Source organism: Podarcis cretensis, assembly GCF_951804945.1.
Source record: "Podarcis cretensis genome assembly, chromosome: 6".
NCBI classification, from domain to species: domain Eukaryota; kingdom Metazoa; phylum Chordata; class Lepidosauria; order Squamata; family Lacertidae; genus Podarcis; species Podarcis cretensis.
This window is the reverse complement of record NC_137175.1, coordinates 2952739-2972484: the sequence shown is the minus strand read 5'-3', so window position 1 is coordinate 2972484 and position 19746 is coordinate 2952739. Positions and strand designations below refer to the sequence as shown.

Sequence of the window (19746 nt, the reverse complement as noted above, 5' to 3'; positions counted from 1 at the left end):
ATTGACAAGGACCTTCGTTCATACTGTGCAGGATACAATCCATGTAGCCTCCATCTGGCCGTAACCTCTGCAGCCAAATTCTCAGAGCAAAGCGGGGAGGAAGCAGAGCAAGGACGCAATGCCCGCTCAGAGCCAAGGAGCACATTGGAAAAAATATATCACAAGGCAGAAGGCCATTGTTATTTAGCAGATTAACAAGGGACACGTTTCAAAATCAACTGCAAATTGTTTTCATGAACCTGGCAAATGCCAGATTGCTGTTGGCAGGTGAGCATTCAGCACAAATATTCTTCTTCAGAATTTGCAGCCTTCAAAATCTTAACATCTGAGTCAGCCCTTCAAATAGGAGTTAATACCTGGGCCAACTTGGGAATGAAAAAAGATGCAGAGGAAAAACTAAGAGCGCTTGTTGTCAAGGCCACTTTTGCTTTCACAATGGCTCTTAAGGAAAATTGGCTACTGACCAGGGCCTCAGAAAATCCTGATATCTAAGACTTCAATATTATTAGCCATGAACACTTTCTATAGCACTTTCAGTTTCCAAAAGCCTTTACAAGCTTTATTTGCTTTTGTTTTGCAGCACCCCTGTGCCATGTAGTTTTTATGGCTCTCCTGGTGGCTTTAGAGATCAATGTCCACAGGATCCTTCTGGATCAGCTCTGTAGGCTAGGAGTCAGAGGCATGGTATTATGAGGATTCCTTCCACTCCTAGTGTCAGGTCTGTTAGCAGTAGGCAACTTTTGCTAAGCCCCTTGGGTTTTAAGGCACAAAGTGCCACAGGATTCCCTCCTGAAGATGCTGCTGGAAGCATTTCACCTAGGGATCTGAGGCATGGTATCATCGGTATGCTGGCTATTTAATTGCCACTGGACCCAATTAAATAAATTGACTCTGGGGTTCATAAACACCCTAGGTCCCAAATACTTGGAGTAGTATTGCCTCCATATCTGACAGCCTGAGCCTTATGATCTGCGCAGAAGGCCCTTTCCATTGTTCCAGCAATTACTATGCTTCATTACATGGTGATCCATGGAGGACCCCAATATGGAACTCTCTCTCTGTGGCAAAACGGCTGTCCCCTTTATTGATTACATTTGCCAACAGCTGAAGACACACAACTTTAGGCAGGCACTTCGGGGAGCATATGCATAGTTAAGGAGCAGCAGCTTAATTTCCTGCATTTGGTTTTATCCTTTTACTTACTGGTTTACATGTAGTTATGACACATTTTACGGGACGCGGGTGGCGCTGTGGGTTAAACCACAGAGCCTAGGACTTGCCGATCAGAAGGTCGGCGGTTCGAATCCCCGTGACGGGGTGAGCTCCCGTTGCTCGGTCCCTGCTCCTGCCCACCTAGCAGTTCGAAAGCACGTCAAAGTGCAAGTAGATAAATAGGTCCCGCTCCAGCGGGAAGGTAAACGGTGTTTCCGTGCGCTGCTCTGGTTCGCCAGAAGCGGCTTAGTCATGCTGGCCACATGACCTGGAAGCTGTACGCTGGCTCCCTCGGCCAATAAAGCGAGATGAGCGCCACAACCCCAGAGTCGGACATGACTGGACCTAATGGTCAAGGGTCCCTTTACCTTTACCTATGACACATTTTATGTGGTGCCGAAAACCATTCTGTGATCCTATGGAACCAAGGATGAGTTTAAAATATAACAAACAAACAAAAATAACTACTCCCATTTCACAGGTAGGAAACTGAGGTTGAGAAGTTGTAACATGCCCAAGATGACTGTTTGAACCCATGCTAACATTGAACCTGAGCTTTCTAACTCTTGAAAATGGAAATTAAAATAAATAATGCATTTAGGTGTGTTTTCAACTGACTTCTGATTATTATGGGTTTTATGGGAAGGAGAATCAAATGTTCAAACTTGCCTCTAGATTATAATTTTAATTGTGCCTGGCTAGGGAGCAGAGATTACCAATATTTCCGATAGCAGCCTCCACAAAAGTAGCTCTGAACGACCCTCATGCTACACATTTTTATAGTATGAGAAGGCCTTTGTATACTCTGTCCTAAAAAAAAATTACGTTCTGTGCCTAGGACGCCCAAACAGGATATTGCAACTTGTGTACAAATTATGCAAACTGAGTTTCTGCATGCTTTTATCCTGCAGCTTTTACTATTTTCATATTTTCCATTCTGGTTTAGCTAGCCTGGGGGAGAGGCCACTGGGAGTTCTGCAAGGTACCTGTGCCCCTCTCCCCACCTCTCCCCCCCCCCTGGCCCTGGCTTCTGAGGTTTCAGCCCACACAATTCCAAGCATCTGTTCACAGGCACCACGGCTCAGAGCCTGCTCCTTTCCCTCTACCCTGAGAGCCGAAGTTCTCTGCTAGCTGAATTCTGTGCCTAATACCGTACAGGACGTTTTCCCTGCCCTCCTGCAGAATTGCAGCAGACACATGCAACCACCCTGGGTACAGGACTGCAAGATCATTGCTAAGCAAAGAGGAGAATGAAGCTCACAGTGCAATCTAAACCCAAGACCCACCAGGGATGAGCGAGTTTGGATCTGGTGGATCTTGGGCTTTCCGATCTGAGCCAAAGCTCAGTCCCTTACCCTGGTTCAAGCAGCGGCTCAGCCATAGAAACTTACACCTGCGTAAGTCCCTGAGATTGGGGTATTGTGGGGGGAAGGTGCCTAAAGAAGCCAGGGTGGCTATCTAAAGAACTTTTAACTGAGTTAAGATTAAAAAAGGATGTGTACAAAAAATGGAAAAGGGGGGAAACCACCAAAGAGGAATTCAAACAAATAGCCAGCACGTGTAGACACAAAGTCAGAAAAGCTAAAGCACAGAATGAACTCAGGCTTGCTAGAGAGGTTAAAAGCAACAAAAAAGGCTTTTATGGGTATGTTCGTAGCAAAAGGAAGAACAAAGAACAGTGGGGTCACTCAGAGGAGAAGATGGTGAAATGCAAACAGGGGACACAGAAAGGGCTGAACTCCTCAATGCCTTCTTTGCCTCAGTCTTCTCCGATAAAGAAAACAATGCCCGACCTGAAGAATTTGGAGCAAATGATTCAGCAGAGGAAACACAGCCCAGAATAACTAAGGAGATAGTACAAGAATACTTGGCTAGTTTAGATGTATTCAAGTCTCCAGGGCCAGATGAACTGCATCCAAGAGTATTAAAAGAACTGGCAGATGTGATCTCAGAACCACTGGCAGTCATCTTTGAGAATTCCTGGAGAACAGGCGAAGTCCCGGCAGACTGGAGGAGGGCAAATGTTGTTTCTATTTTCAAAAAGGGGGAAAGAGAGGACCCAAATAATTACTGCCCAGTCAGTCTGACATTAATACCAGGGAAGATTCTGGAGCAGATCATTCAGCAAACAGTCTGTGAGCACCTAGAAAGGAATGCTGTGATCACCAATAGCATGGATCAGCATGGATTTCTGAAAAATAAGTCATGTCAGACTAACCTGATCTTATTTTTTGACAGAATTACAAGCCTGGTAGATGAAGGGAACGCAGTGGATGTAGCCTACCTTGATTTCAGCAAGGCATTTGACAAGGTGCCCCATGATATTCTTGTAAAGAAGCTGGTAAAATGCGGTCTTGACTATGCTACCACTCAGTGGATTTGTAACTGGCTGACTGACCGAACCCAAAGGGTGCTCATCAATGGTTCCTCTTCATCCTGGAGAAGAGTGACTAGTGGGGTGCCACAGGGTTCTGTCTTGGGCCCGGTCTTATTCAACATCTTTATCAACGACTTGGATGATGGACTCAAGGGCATCCTGATCAAATTTGCAGATGACACCAAACTGAGAGGGGTGGCTAACACCCCAGAGGACAGGATCACACTTCAAAAAGACCTTGACAGATTAGAGAACTGGGCCAAAACAAACAAGATGAATTTTAACAGGGAGAAATGTAAAGTATTGCACTTGGGCAAAAAAAATGAGAGGCACAAATACAAGATGGGTGACACCTGGCTTGAGAGCAGTACATGTGAAAAGGATCTAGGAGTCTTGGTTGACCACAAACTTGACATGAGCCAACAGTGTGATGCGGCAGCTAAAAAAGCCAATGCAATTCTGGGCTGCATCAATAGGAGTATAGCATCTAGATCAAGGGAAGTAATAGTGCCACTGTATTCTGCTCTGGTCAGACCTCACCTGGAGTACTGTGTCCTATTCTGGACACCACAGTTCAAGAAGGACACGGACAAACTGGAACGTGTCCAGAGGAGGGCAACCAAAATGGTCAAAGGCCTGGAAACGATGCCTTATGAGGAACGGCTAAGGGAGCTGGGCATGTTTAGCCTGGAGAAGAGGAGGTTAAGGGGTGATATGATAGCCATGTTCAAATATATAAAAGGATGTCACATAGAGGAGGGAGAAAGGTTGTTTTCTGCTACTCCAGAGAAGCGGACACGGAGCAATGGTTCCAAACTACAAGAAAGAAGATTCCACCTAAACATTAGGAAGAACTTCCTGACAGTAAGAGCTGTTTGACAGTGGAATTTGCTGCCAAGGAGTGTGGTGGAGTCTCCTTCTTTGGAGGTCTTTAAGCAGAGGCTTGACAACCATATGTCAGGAGTGCTCTGATGGTGTTTCCTGCTTGGCAGGGGGTTGGACTCCATGGCCCTTGTGGTCTCTTCCAACTCTATGATTCTAAGGCAAGGAAAGTCACCTGCTCCAGTCATGTGACCAAGTGCCTGATCCTCAAACCTCAAGCCCCACCCCTTCCAGATTAGATTACAATAGCCCCTCCCAGTGGCTCCTCAACAGAGTGTAGAATAGGGGTCACTTATGCTGGTGTAAGGTATACCAGCTTCCCATGTTTAGGATTGCTCTGTAAAAAATATTCAGCCAGCTTCATGAAGCCAATGGGCAATGAACAGAAGGCCACTTAGTCTTCCTTGCCCAGTGTTGCCCATGTAAGTTGCTATGGGTAAAGTCTCTGGGTGATTACAAACACAGAAGCATGCAGAAAAGGTCTTAGGAGATGTATTCCACATTAAAGGATTGGAAAAGTGAAACCAAGAGATGGGACACCCCAATGCATAGGGCAGGGATTCCCAGACTGTGGCCCTTCCAGTGGTCTGCAAGCTTCATTTAGGTGGTCTGTAGCATTAAATACTCATACTGATTTTTTAATTGTATTTTTATTGCTTCTTTTCTTTCTTATATTGCATTTTATTGTAGAACAATTTGAATTCTATGGAACGCAAATCGTAATACAATAAAATACAACATAAGAAAGAAAAAAAGCAATAAGAATACAATTAAAAATAACACATAATCTAGAACAGTGCATTACTACTGCTTCAAGAGGTAAACAAATCATGAAGTGATCCACCAAGACCATCAGCGATTTTCAAATGGTCCATCGACTAAGAAGTTTGGAAATCACTGGTATGCAGCCTGTAGCTGCTTTGTATCAAGTCAGACCATTGATACAGACCAGTGGTTCATCTAACCCAGTGCTGTCAACAATAATGATGATTAAAAAAATTTCTTTATACGGCACCCATCTGGCTGGCTTGCCCCAGCCACTCTGGGTGGCTTCCAGCAATACCGTCTGGCAGAAGCTCTACAGGGTTTCATGGAGGGAACCTTACCAGTCCTACCTTTGGGCTCCACCCCATTGGAATTGAAATGCATCCTTTTCTGGCACTCAGTGCAGCTCATCAGGAACCTGGTCACAGCTTCTCTTGGAAGGAAGGCGTAAGTTTCAGCAATCTGGAGGAGAAACAAGAAGATGACATCGGTCCATATCCTGGATGAGTAACTCAGCCCCACATGAGCATATTTTGCTTTGCTGTTTTAGTGCAGGTTCAATGTACAGAAAATGTCAATTTATTTGTTATTTGCCGTATTTTTCGCTCTATAGGACGCACTTTTTCCCCTCCAAAAATTAAGCGGAAATGTGTGTGCGTCCCATAGAGCAAATGCAGGCTCCTTGGCTTCAGCGATAGCAACGCGAAGCCTCCAAAGCGCAGAAGGAGCGCTCCCTCCGCGCTCCGGAGGCTACGTGTTACTTTTGTTGAAGCCTGGAGAGCAAGAGGGGTCGGTGTGCACCAACCCCCCTCGCTCTCCAGGCTTCAGAGATAGCTGCCTGAAGCCTTTGGAGCGCAGCATGAGTTCCCGCTGCGCTCCAAAGGCTTCGGGTTCCTTTTGCTAAAGCTGGGAGAGCAAGACTCCCCCGGCTTCAGCAGAGAGGGAGAGCTGCGCAGCGCCCCTTCAGCCAAGCGGGAGGAGAAACGGAAGGGGCTCCATTTCTCCTGCCGCTTCGCTGAGGGGGCGCTGAGCAGAGAGAGGGAGATTTTTTTTTTCTTGTTCTCCCCCTATGGTCGGGTGCGTCCTATAGAGCGAAAAATACGGTGTTTAATAAATGTATATTCTGCTTTTCAGTGTATGTCTCAGAGCGACTTACAGGGAGGAGTAAAACATGTAGAAACTAGCCAACTGTACAAAGGTAAAAATTATACTTGTCCCCCCCCCCTTTTGCATCTGGCCCCACCCACCTCTGGGAGGTGGCCTCCAGAAGGAAAGTGGCCCTTGTGCTGGAAAGGGTTCCCCATCCCTGGTTAGACAGTTCCCCTTAAAGTTTACCAAATTCTGCTTCCCTGGCATTGCTTTCTGTTAGTGCTACTCCTGCCCCCCTAGAGCAACGGAGAACAAGTCTGCTCCTTCTTCTGCATGACAGCCCTTCAAATATTTGAAGACAGCTATCATGTCACCCCCTCAATCCTCTCTTCTCCAGGCTAAAGAGAAGAAACACTCACTGATCTATTTCCTAAGGCTGTTCCCAGGGAGCTCTGTCACTGGGGAGGAAAAGGAATATTCCCAGCTTTACCTAACAAAGAGATTTTAGGTAGGTGCAGGAGATACAGTGGTGCCCCACAAGACGAATGCCTCACAAGACGAAAAACCCGCTAGACGAAAGGGTTTTTGGAGGCGCTTCGCAAGACGAATTTCCCTATGGGCTTGCTTCGCAAGACAAAAACGTCTTGCGAGTCTTGCAAGTTTTCCCCCTTTCCCCCCCTTTTTCTAAGCCGCTAATCCGCTAATAGCCGCTAAGCCGCTAATAGCGCTAATCCGCTAAGCCGCTAATAGGGATGCTTCGCAAGACGAAAAAACGCTAGATGAAGAGACTTGCGGAACGGATTATTTTCGTCTTGCGAGGCACCACTGTAGAATTGATGATGCTGACTGTCCTTCCAGAACTAATATTATTTCATTTCTGGTCCCTCCCAGGCCCATGAGATGAGGTGAGACAGTCGCCTCAGGCAATAGATCTGGACCTGAAGAGGACACCACTTGTCCCTGCCATGTCCCTGCCTCCGTGAGCAAGCCACGGCACTGTCACAGGAACGCACACACCGCTGCCTCCTCTGCCATGGGCAGCCCCACTGCTGCTACGGGTGTCCCCCACCACCACTGTGGGTTTCGCTGGTCCCTCCAGCAAAACCCAGCCATATTCCAGAACCTGGCCTTCACTGACGGAGAAAACAGAATGCTCATTCGCTTCAGTGCCCAGCTGTACAGCACCATGCACACTGCTGGTGTGATATAAATGCAAGATGCTGGCTTCAGCCTTTAAAGCACTGAATGGCCTTAGATCAAGGTATCTGCAGCAACCGCCTCCCCCAGCATGATCCTGCCTGAGAACCCCATTCCACTTCAAAGGCCCTCTTCCATGGCTACTTCCCCTCTGGGGTGTGGTGGACCTTCTCAGCTGCAGCCCCCAGACTTTGGAACAGCCTCTGGCAGGACGGGGCGGTGTCACTGCCCACAAATTTCCAGCATGCTTTTAGACTATCTCTTTTACATTTTCATTGCTACTGTTTGAATAATATACTGTTTTAATTGTAATTCTGTCATTAGCTGCCTTGAGGACAGTTTCGGTAGAAATGCACAATATAAATCATAATAACCTGTACATATATTTTGGAAAGTTGTTTGTTCGCTGTACATTTGACCACCTCTTAAGATATCATGATCAAATTTCGCATGATGATTCCTGAGATCAAGGACCAGGTTTTCATCTATGTTTGGTTAGAGTTGGTTATCATTTTGAATCAAGATGCTTACATTTTGAATCAAACGGTGCTTACTTTAACCAACTGGTTTCAAATCTGTCCTTATTTTGGGAGGTTCTTAGAATTCTCAAGCAACACCAAATACAACACTGCCTGTAAATGGTAAGTGTGGAAGTCATAGCAGCTGTGAAAGCAAGAGGTTGTACCGAGACCCAATGGCTCTCTGTTCTTTAGCCACTTTTGAAAACCTTACTTTTGTAAGATCCCGTTCAGGGTACAGGTATCCAATTGCCACTTCCCAAATACCCAGCACTTCTTCAGGCCCAATATCTGCAACTGCTTAGAAAGTCTCAGAACAGGGGAACCAGTTCAAATTTTATTTATTTCTCTCATCATTTCAACCTACTCACCCTTCCAAGAACAATCCATTATTCTCCCTACCAAGGTTATGGCTAACAATGACAGCATGCTTTCTGCAGGGAACTGATAACACTTTAACAAATATTAACAACAGGCAGGGTTATTTGCACTCTGCCCCCCCCCAAAAAAAGCCACCACAAACTAACCTCAATAAGGAAATCCTAATTTTGTGAGAAAGAAGCAAAAAAGTCCATGCTCAAAATAAAATTGACATATTTTCAACTGCCCCTCTGCCAACGTGATAGTTAGAATATGAAATTCTGAAAAATCTGGCTGGCTTCCATTATTTCTGTGATGGCATCTGAAGAATGTTAACGCTTTATTTTGTATTTTTGTAAACCACTTAGAGGGCTTTAAAAAAAATCAAGATGTAAATAAACTTAGATAGATGATAGAGATAGATAGATAGATAGATAGATAGATAGATAGATAGATAGATGATAGATAGATAGATAGATAGATAGATAGATGATAGATGATAGATAGATGATAGATAGATACATGATAGATAGATAGATAGATGATAGATAGATAGATAGATAGATAGATAGATAGATAGATAGATAGATAAGGCTGACATTTCCAGGGCCCAAATCTATGCTAGGTTTTGTGCAGTTAAATGTCTGAAGAACTATAGAACAACAAGCATCACATCAGCATCAACAGTTTGAACATGCTGATTTTCAAAATGGAAGCACCATAGTCATTCCCAGGACCTACACCCAAGTACTTTGTGATACTCTTACCATAGCTTCTGTGGAGCCCAGTATTGTCTCCTCTAACTCACTGGCAGCAGTTCTCCAGTGCTTCAAACAAGGTGGCAGTTCCCAACCCCACTACCTGAGCTCTTTGCAACCTAGGGAGTCTGAACTTGGGACCCTGGATGCTCAAGGCATGTGCTCTACAAGACTGAGCTCTGGCCCTTCCCAGGCACACACATTGTGGGGTTAGAAAAGCCTTTTCAGTTTCCCCCTCCTGATTCCCTGCCAAAGTGGCCTCATTGTGCTGCTGCGAATGCCAGCGAGTCCCATGACAGAAGCGTGGGGCATTTCGTGTCTCAGCAGCAAACCAAGGTTTTAGCACATTTGAAAACACAGAACCGCATGAACTGTCTGAGATCACGTTCTGGAAAAGAGATCAGCAATGTCAAGAACAAAGCCTTGGAAGAAGGGTCTCTTTGTCTGATTTCACAAACAAAAGCGTAAGAGATCAGGCCGAGGATCCGTTTAGTCCAGGACTAGTTCCAGGAATGGAATAGCCCACCAGATGCCCCGTGAAACGCAAGGGCAGAGCAAAACAGAAATAGTCGCCCCTTCTTGCCTGCCCTCAGCATCTGATAGTCAGGTATACACTGCCTCTGAACATGGAGGCTTCATTTAGCCCTCACAACTAATGGCCATTTACCACCCTTGCCACTCCACCAATTCGTCTTAAAAGCCTCCTCAGACAGCAGCCACCTCCACCTCTGAGCGTAATCAATTCCACATCTGTGATGTGCCAGTCCTGAACTTACTGCCAATCAATTTCCATCCATTGTTGCTTAAAAGAGGCTTAAGTCCAGGAGTGGAATTCAACATCACGCTCTTCCAGTCATTTCATCTGCGCAAGCACTGCAACGGCACCTCCTCTCTTCCCCCTGTAAACTGTTCTGTGGGTTCTCATGACTGCCGCCGCCCCCAAGCTAATTTCAAGGGGCTCATGGGGGGAGGAGCCCTGTTGCACAAGTCACTGAGCTTCCATTCCCACTGACAGGGCTGGTTAAGCGAATCCTGCCCTATGCCAGTATTCCCTGTTTCTGCACAACATCATGCATTAGGCATGTTGACATAATTTATTTATTGCACTTATATACCTTTCTGACAAGGGACCCAAGGTGGTTTGCAATTTTAAAATATCAACACAAACATTGTCGTACTCTCACACCTTGGTTCTAAATATATTTACTTGGCCTGCTGATTGTTGTTAGGTTTGTTTGTTTTTTACTTTTACTGTTTGCCGCCCAGGAGACATTGCTAATTGTACAGCATACAAACAATGTAAATAAATAAGTATGCTTCACATGTTAAGGCAGCTTCAAAAATCATATTCAAGTATGCTTCATATTTTCAAGCCAGGTAATAGGGAAGGAGGACAGATTTTACTTTAGGAAGGGGCTACACGTTCTGGCACCTTCAGCTAAAAGGTTCTCAGGTATAAAGGAAAACCTGAAGAGCGGCTGTCAGGCAAAGGAGAGAACACTGGCCTAAACACACCAGTGGCCTCACTCTTTGTCTCACTGTAAAACAGATTTATATGATCTGAACTGCAGCCTTACAAAACCACACACAACGGGCCTCATTTTTCATAGTGGAGAACCATGCCTCCGGCAGAAGAGCTCAGATAATGGCCTGTTTCTCTGTGGCAAAATTGGGCAAGAGCACATGATAATGTGTATCATTAAGTTTGTGTCTCTTCTCAGGATCCCAAAAAAATATGAAGATCCTCTGCCAGATCTTTCAGATTAAATAGCTACATTATAGGATGGGATGTTATTCAAATAAATAAATAGCTGTGGCATTAACCATATTGCTAAGTTTAAAAAAAAGGTGGGATGGAGAGGAGGAGTAGGGAGAAAGTCATATTAGAGACTAAACATTCTTAGCAACACTGGAGAAAACACCCTCGGTTTCCTGTTCCAATTAACCCTTTTCAGTTTGTGCACTGAGAAAAACATATATGTGTACAGTGGTACCTCGGGTTAAGTACTTAATTCATTCCGGAGGTCCGTTCTTAGCCTGAAACTGTTCTTAACCTGAAGCACCACTTTACCTAATGTGGCCTCCTACTGCTGCCGCGCTGCCGGAGCACAATTTCTGTTCTCATCCTGAAGCAAAGTTCTTAACGCAAGGTACTATTTCTGGGTTAGCGGAGTCTGTAACCTGAAGCGTATGTAACCTGAAGCGTATGTAACCCGGGGTACCACTGTATGTTTTTTTTAAAAAAAATGAAAAGAACTTTAGGACACATATCACATGAGATCACTCTTAAAAATCAAAACAGAGAAGGAAAAGAGACCTGAACCTTTCTAGAAGAGAGAAGAACTAAAAAAAAAAAAACCTCAGTGATTTTAAAAGAGTGATTTTTTTCAAAGAAACAAGGCACCCTGGTTTTTTCTTTAAAAAAAATAATAAAGATACCTATCTCCACTAAGTGGCAGCACAACCCAATTTTTGCTGGCAGGCTAGGAAGCAGCAGGGCAAAGAGCAAGGGGGGGGCGACCTGGTCCCCCACTGCTTTGAAGATGCCAAGAGGGTTGTTCCCTAAGCACTTGCCAAGGCCTCCTAGAGCCCCTTTTGGCTGAGTGGCCACCCTGCCTCACTCCCATCTCTCAATGACCCCAGGAGTCATTTGTCAGCAATTCCTCTTTCAGGAGCTGCCCAAAGAAGGGATGCAATTCAGGGGAGGCTGCTTGGCTAATCGGAAAATGAGCTGAAAACTGCATCCCAGCAGTGCCTCATCTTGCTCCTTCCATTTTTTAGTTGAAAGTGTGGCAAAAGCAGCAATGAGTTTCATGAGCCGTTGGGGAAGCCATCCTGATCTGGAGGAGGAGGAGGAAAAAAACGACCCCGAACTCTTCTGATCCCAAATGTGGAGATCTGAGCAAATTCACATGCTGCTTTCTGCCACTTGCATCTTCGCTTTTCCCCCTTGCAGGAGCAACGGTGTTCTTGAGAGCAATGTGGTAGCAGCTGGGATTTGGCTTACTTGGGCGGTAGCCTGTAGCAGCTTCCATTATCAGAAAAAATACAAAAAATAATAACGACAACAGATCAAAATAGTTGCTTTGGCTGAAACTCTCCAGTTTCCAGCTCATTAGCACACTTTTCTTGCTGGTTGTCAGCTACTCACGTGCTAGGAAAAGAGAGCAAGTAGAGTTGGTGTGTGAATCGACCCTTACACCCTTGGGATGAAGCTCAACCTACCGAATCTGCTATTAATTACTTCAGCATGTTTATATACCCCCTTCTTCCAAACAGCCTGGGTTAGTAGATAAGGATACACCCTCTTCTTAGCCTCCTGACAACCCTGTGATGTAGGTTTGGCTGAGAGAAAGTGCAGTCCAAATTCATTCACACTGAGCCTCATGCCTGGAGGGGGGTGCAATCTGAAACCAGAACCCTCAGGTTCAAGTCCACCACTTCACGCACCTCATGCGCCTGGCCTGATGAAATCCCACAGGGTTTCCACAGGAATCTCAAACACCTGAAGCAGGGAATGACAGCAGTTGTCTTTCTTTAATGTGTCCCAACTCAGTCTTGGTAAACTCAGTGAACTGGTAAACAGGCAATTGATAACTGCTAGCTCCTCTAGCTGCCATATTAATAACTCTTCCTCCGCTGCTGCTACTATAATTATTATTATTATTATTATTATTATTATTATTATTATTAATACCCCGCCCATCTGGCTGGGCCTCCCCAGCCACTCTGGGCGGCTTCCATAGAAACCAAAAATACACTAAAATATCACACATTAAAAACTTCCCTGTCTACAACATGGCCATATCTGGAAAACAGGTGGGAAGTTACCCCTGGTGGTTCTGAAGCAGTACTACAAACGTTGCCACTTTCATGTTGTGATCTCATTTAGGAAGTTAGTTCCTTAGCATGGACTAAGAGCTGTTTGTGGTGAGAATGCCGCTGTCCTGAAATACCTGCTCAGGTATGGGGACAGACAGATCTAAAAATGGCTTAGGCCCAAAACGATTTTCAGCTCCAGGGCTGAGTCCTAGAACAGGTGCAGAACTGCTTGCTGCTTTGAGCATGTGCAGAATGCCATGCTCAAAGAGCCAGTGTGGTATAGTGGTTAAGAGTGGTAGTCTCGTTATCTGGGGAACCGGGTTCGCGTCTCCGCTCCTCCACATGCAGCTGCTGGGTGACCTTGGGCCAGTCACACTTCTCTGAAGTCTCTCAGCCCCACTCACCTCACAGAGTGTTTGTTGTGGGGGAGGAAGGGAAAGGAGAATGTTAGTCGCTTTGAGACTCCTGAAGGGGAGTGAAAGGCGGGGTATCAAATCCAAACTCTTCTTCTTCTTCTTCTTCAGAATGCTTGCTGGAATTAAGGGAAGGGGCTTCCAGACTGGGGAGCATGACTCTAGCTGGTCTTCTGAGTCCTAGGATGGCCCCCCTTACAGTGGGCAGTCTGTTTCAATGAGTCCTCAACTTGAAAGGCTGTCTAGTCCAAGGCAGTTTAAAGATAAAGAACCATAAGAACAGGGGGCTGGAAATTGCTGGTCATCAATTAATACCTGGACAGCCGACTAAGCAGGATTGCAGATCGTGTTTTCCTCACTGTGGTGAGATGCACTGTATTTCTAGCCATCAGCTATTATTCCACAAGTTGGTATCCAACAACGGTGTTCTGTCAGTGCAAGGAATTCCTTTTGTACAAACCCCCCCCCCCCATGTGTCCAAATCTGCACTGATTTGAGATTTCTGCCAGGCCTTAAGATTCCTTGCATGGATTAGAAGGCAGAGAGTCCCCTGCACTGTGAACGTTTTGAAAACTCAGGAACAGATTGAACCCCTAGAACAAATTTGAGGGTGGGGAGGGGAGGAGAGCAGGGAAGTCCCAACATTGCCCAAGCAGAAATCATTGTGCCGATGGGATGCATTACTCAGCACTACTTTGGATAGAACCCAAACAGTACATATTGCACCTTTACATATAAATTAGCAAATACGTTAGTAAACGGCTATATATGCTAATTTATGCAAATCTGTGATGGGGCTTAAGTGGCCGCTCTGTTGAGTCCCAGGACCCTTTCAGAAACTAAGCACAGTGTCATCCTAGGCAGAAGGCAGCTGGATTGCCTGATATGGGGTTACATTCACTGTGTTTATTTAGTTTATCACAAAGCCCACTCCTGAGGCAGGTAGCTATGTAGTACAATGATTTCTCTGCCACCTCTTTAATTTCTTTTGAAGAAGTACCTTTCTTGCACTTCCCCATATTAGGGACACCAGACTGCAGCACTCTGCCAGTCCCCGTCCCCCCCATGGGGCCCTTTCTTGCAAACAGTCAGCTAATTTATTTCTGATAGCCTACCTAAGCAAGCAGAGAATTACCTCCAGCTCCAAATTATCAACCTGATTGGCTGCCCTCTGGAAGTGGAAGACAAAGACGAACTCTCTGCTGAATCTGGCCTAGTTCTCACAGAGGTAGCAAACCTGCGTCTTGGGGTGTGCCACTTCAGACTGCAGCTAGCAACTCACACCTAACGCTCCCTCTGCCATGAAAATCCCTACATGCACAAATGTAGCCTACTGCATAGAAGGCTAGGCCTTTTTTAAAAATCTTCCCTAGCTTTTTTATGTTCAGGGTACTTTTGAATTTAATTTTACCATTTTGGCATGGGGGCTCATTTTATCACGCGGACCCCTCACCTGCATTCTGAAGTGGTTCAACCCAGAGACACAGTGCTGGGGTGGGCAAGCACCGACAGAGGTGGCAGCAGAGTCCCTCCCACCGAGACAGGGTTCACCCCTGAATCTGGCATCTCAATATTAATTCTGGTCCAGTGCGGCATCCCCGATGGGGGCACCAGAAAGGGAAGATGGCTCAGAGCCCTCCCAGGTCAGGAGGGGATACAGGCCTGCTAATGTGATGAGATCAGCTCAAGCAGAGGGGTGGAGCGCAGCAGAGCTGGCCTGAGAAAAGCAGGCAGATCCAGGCTACTCCCCTGAGGCTGTGAAAGGCATAGATTAGCACTCCCCGGAGCCAAACTGAAGGAATTGGGGGAGGGCCAGAGCTGTCTACTGTCGAAACAAGCAGAAAGTTTCCTGAATTGTAGTTGTACTGGTGGCCTTGCCCTCTTCCATTATGGAGAGGTCATCCGCCGATAGGCAGAGAAAATCGGCACAGACAATAGCTTTGCTGGCTGCGTGCAGAGGCAACGACAGGGGCAGCCTCCAGGTTGCCCAACCTGCAGCCTCTATTAGGGGACAGGGAATATGAACAGGAGCTCTTTGCTCCCTGGGAAATATGCCAGAGGCAAACAGAGCCCAGCTGGGGAAGGGAGGGACAGGCCTGCATTGCAGGAAGTCAGGCAGCCATGTGCCCTGTGGAGGATGGGCTCTGGTGAAGAGGAGAGAGAGAGAGAGAGAGAGAGAGAGAGAGAGAGAGAGAGAGAGAGAAGCTGAGTCTTCAGCTGCACATTTAGCCCCCTGGATCTCCAGCAGCAACCAAATTGCTGGGAGAGGTAGGGGGGCCATGGCTGCCTTGCAATTTTTCAAGCAGAAATCCAAATGTCACAGGAAACCACAGTGCAAGAGCTGCAAGCTGTGCAGCCCTCGGAACGCCTCGCTTGCTGCATTCAGTTGCTCGGTGCCCCAGGAATAAACAGAGCAGCAAAGAATTAGGCAAGAGATTGTAGGCCCCGAGTAAAGAAAGAGAAGGTAGAGGCAGAAGCTGCCCCGATGTTCTCCTACTAGCAAGACCCTGGGGGCCAATTCATCCCCAGTCTAGCTAATGTGACTGAAATAGGGATATATGGAAAGAGATTGAGCATGTTACATGGGAAGGGACAGGGAAGCATGTGTTATTACTAATGATAACAACTGAATAAATAACATTCATTCAATTGAATAACAGTCACTCAATTTGATAAATACTTCAATGAATAACATAAATGTATAGCCCACCACACAGGAGCATTTAGCAATGAAAGCTGAGAAGCAAGCATAAAATGTTACATCAAAATTTAAATGAAACATTCATTTCAGGAGTACGGGCATGACAACTGCTGGATTCTCCCAATCTGTTGTCCAAATTTGCTTGGCGTATAATTTTAATGTGCACAACGGGGCCACCTGTCCCTCTAGTCAGCATCCTACTGGAACCTCTGGGAGATTCTGCAAGCAGTAGGAGATAGCAAAACGGAGGACTGTATGTCCTAGGAAAACTAACCGTCTGGGCCAAGGAAAACTGAATTCTGCATCTTGAATAAATAATGTCAATTAAGCCAATCTATTCCCATGTCAGTGGTGTTTTCAGTTCTATAGACTTGTTATTATTTCCGTTATACCAAAAGTTTGGAATATATTACTGATGTCTCTGGCCCCCTTTCTGTGTCTGTTTCAATATTTCTAACCTGTGGTGATTCTGCTTATGCTTAAATCTGCATTTAATAAAAATAACTTTTAAAAACCTCAAGCCAATCTATATGCACTCGCTTATTCTGGGGATGCCATCGTCTTCTTCTGCTTATGAAGGGGAAGGGCAAAAAGTTAGCTAAGAGTTTTTGACGTCCTGCCTTCTGATTTCTGGCTTAAGAAGACTGGAACCTTCTGAGAAGATACCATGATCACACATGCAGATCTAAGCTAGGTCTGCAGCACTGAGGAGTAGACACCTGCTTTTTAAAAAAACAAACAAACCAGCAACCGGCATGCTGAGTTCTACAGACAACACCAAATGTGAGGCAGAAAAAACATACCTGGCCTGCCTGAAAATACCCTCCCTGTCTCAGAATATGAAGTTTGCATGTACGGTTATCACAGTAGCCCAAGAGCTACTAGGTCTCTTTAGCATTTGTCCTAATTCTTTTTAAAGCCGTTTATGCTAATAACCTATCACAAAATCCATTACAGCAGAGCCAGAGCAGTGTATGAGCTGCAAAAGACCACCATAAATGCATGAGGCGGTCTTAGGCAATCTACCATCTTTCCAGCTTCGGCCTCCTACCCAATTCCATTCGCCGTATTTCTTTAATACTACTGATGATGATGATGATCCACATCGTAGGGCTGTTGTAAGGACCCGAGACAATGCCCGTGAAACACCTTTGAGTGCTCAGGAAACATTATATATCTCTTAAGTATTGCTAAGCTGTGGCAAGACGTTCCATAGGCTGAGTGGCGGAGTCCTTCCTTTGTTTAAGGAGCATTTTCTTTTCACCCTGCATGGCTGGTCACTGCGTTCCCCGTGCCATGATGCTCATGCCTGGCCCCTCCCTTCTCTAAGCACATCTGCCATGGCCATCTCCTCTCCCCCCACCCTTCTTCCACTGATGCCCACTCTGATCCCTCTTAGCCAGTCCTTCTCCCATGCAGGAGCCTGTTCCCTAGTCCGCCCCCCTCTGGGTGTGTGAAAAGGAGGGCATAGTGGGATGTGGCCACTGGCCCATTGGGGGCCTCTGTCAGTAGTACAAAGACAGGAATCTCACCGCCCGGTAGGTCTTCTTCTGCCCGGCATGTTTGGGTGCTTTGCCTGGCTCCGCCGAGCTCTCCACATGCATCGAGTAGATGATGTCAAAGAAATCTTCCACCACAGCGACGCGCTTGAGAGCGATGCCCTCGGGCTCCGACAGACCATCTGCCCCCTACAACAGCGCAGGCAAGTCAAGTTAGTCTCAGGAATGGGTGACAGAGGTGAAGAAAAGGGCTGCAGGATAATATGAGCAGAGGGAGGGAAAGGGAGAAAAACAGAAACCCACTCCTGCCAAGGTCTGAAGGTGTAAGGAGGAGGGGTGTCTGAGGAGGTTCCTATCAGGGCAAGGAGTTTGATATTTGCTGCTGCTTCTGCCGCCGCCAGAGACCAAAGGCAAAATGGGTGAGGTGAAAGCAGGAGAACCCATGAAGAAATCCCCCTCTTCTTATTTATAGCAATCTCATCAACGGGACTGGGGTTGTTGTTTTTTGTCTGGGCCACCTCCATCGCCCCCCTGCTGGCTACACAATGCTGGCTATTAATCAGCAAAAGAACTGCTAGTTGTTAAACACCTGCCTTTTAATCGAGCAATTTCAACCAAGTTGCACATTATCAAGAGAAGCGACTTCCTGATATATTGAAAGAAACGTAAAATTATGTAGGATTTATTAAGTAAGCATCTACCACTCGAGCTTAGAAGATAGGTGACATATTTATTAAGGTTTTCTTCATTCTTTAATATGGTAGCATACCAGAGCCTCTCCAGCAGCACACACACACACACACACCCCATACTCACAAAACTTGACAGATGCCCTTAAAACAAGAGCTCCTGGAGGGATCCTATTACTGATGGAAACAGCAGGATTTGTACTTGGTGCTGATTTTACATAGTGCCAAATTCAAGGACTCTTGCAAGAGACCACTGGCTTAAAGAATGCACTCCCAATTGTTCCCTTGCAAAGGGAGCTTGCGTCCAACACTGCTTAAATGCAGTGCCAAATGCAAGTCCCGCTGCTTCCTAGCAGGGACGGATCCACCTGAACTCCAATGATGTTATGTGATTTCCACAGTGGTTCCCCAACGCTGTCTTAAAAAAAATAGTTGCACAATTAACATTTTGCCCTTACAAATTCATATTGGATTCAGTTCACGAAATCAATGAAAACTTTTGGTGATTAACCTATCAACTCTAAATCTATTTGCTAAGTGTTTTGAACTCTCAACCCCCTCCTTTAACAATGTGCCACCAGCATGAACCCTGCCCAGCTAGAAATTCTGTAGTGTCTGGGAAGGAGAGAAATAAAGGGCCTTGTAAATCAATACAAAAAATGTATGCATGTAAGCCAACTGCCCACAACTTTGTTCTGAAGTCTTAGCACTCATTGGCCAAATCTTGAAAGCTGGTTGATGGGCCAGAACATTCTCCACGTGTTGTTCCTTGTAAACATAAGGGCTAGAAACTTGTTTTATGGCAAAAAAGAAAAGAAAGCTGCAGTTTCGAGAAAGGTGCCTGGGTGTCCTTCTCATTACCTGGCTTGAGAGCAGTACATGTGAAAAGGATCTAGGAGTCTTGGTTGACCATAAACTTGACATGAGCCAACAGTGTGACGCAGCAGCTAAAAAAGCCAATGCAATTCTGGGCTGCATCAATAGGAGTATAGCATCTAGATCAAGGGAAGTAATAGTGCCACTGTATTCTGCTCTGGTCAGACCTCACCTGGAGTACTGTGTCCAGTTCTGGGCACCACAGTTCAAGAAGGACACTGACAAACTGGAACGTGTCCAGAGGAGGGCAACCAAAATGGTCATAGGCCTGGAAACGATGCCTTATGAAGAACGGCTAAGGGAGCTGGGCATGTTTAGCCTGGAGAAGAGGAGGTTAAGGGGTGATATGATAGCCATGTTCAAATATATAAAAGGATGTCACATAGAGGAGGGAGAAAGGTTGTTTTCTGCTGCTCCAGAGAAGCGGACACGGAGCAATGGTTCCAAACTACAAGAAAAAAGATTCCACCTAAACATTAGGAAGAACTTCCTGACAGTAAGAGCTGTTTGACAGTGGAATTTGCTGCCAAGGAGTGTTGTGGAGTCTCCTTCTTTGGAGGTCTTTAAGCAGAGGCTTGACAACCATAT

General features: G+C 45.8%; 1 protein-coding gene across 3 annotated transcripts in view; it reads right to left on the bottom strand.

The window, feature by feature from the left end:
* The window catches only part of NOL4L (nucleolar protein 4 like), a gene marked incomplete at its 5' end in the record, with an annotated part of 138528 nt that overhangs the window by 72114 nt on the left and 46668 nt on the right, over positions 1-19746 (bottom strand). For 2 of the 3 annotated variants that reach the window (XM_079979201.1, XM_079979203.1), the window contains 2 exons: positions 5578-5698; positions 17627-17782. In XM_079979201.1, the coding sequence (XP_079835327.1) occupies positions 5578-5698; positions 17627-17782 (277 nt within the window). The remainder of the gene's footprint in view (positions 1-5577; positions 5699-17626; positions 17783-19746) is intronic. The other variant, XM_079979202.1, reaches the window with a different exon arrangement.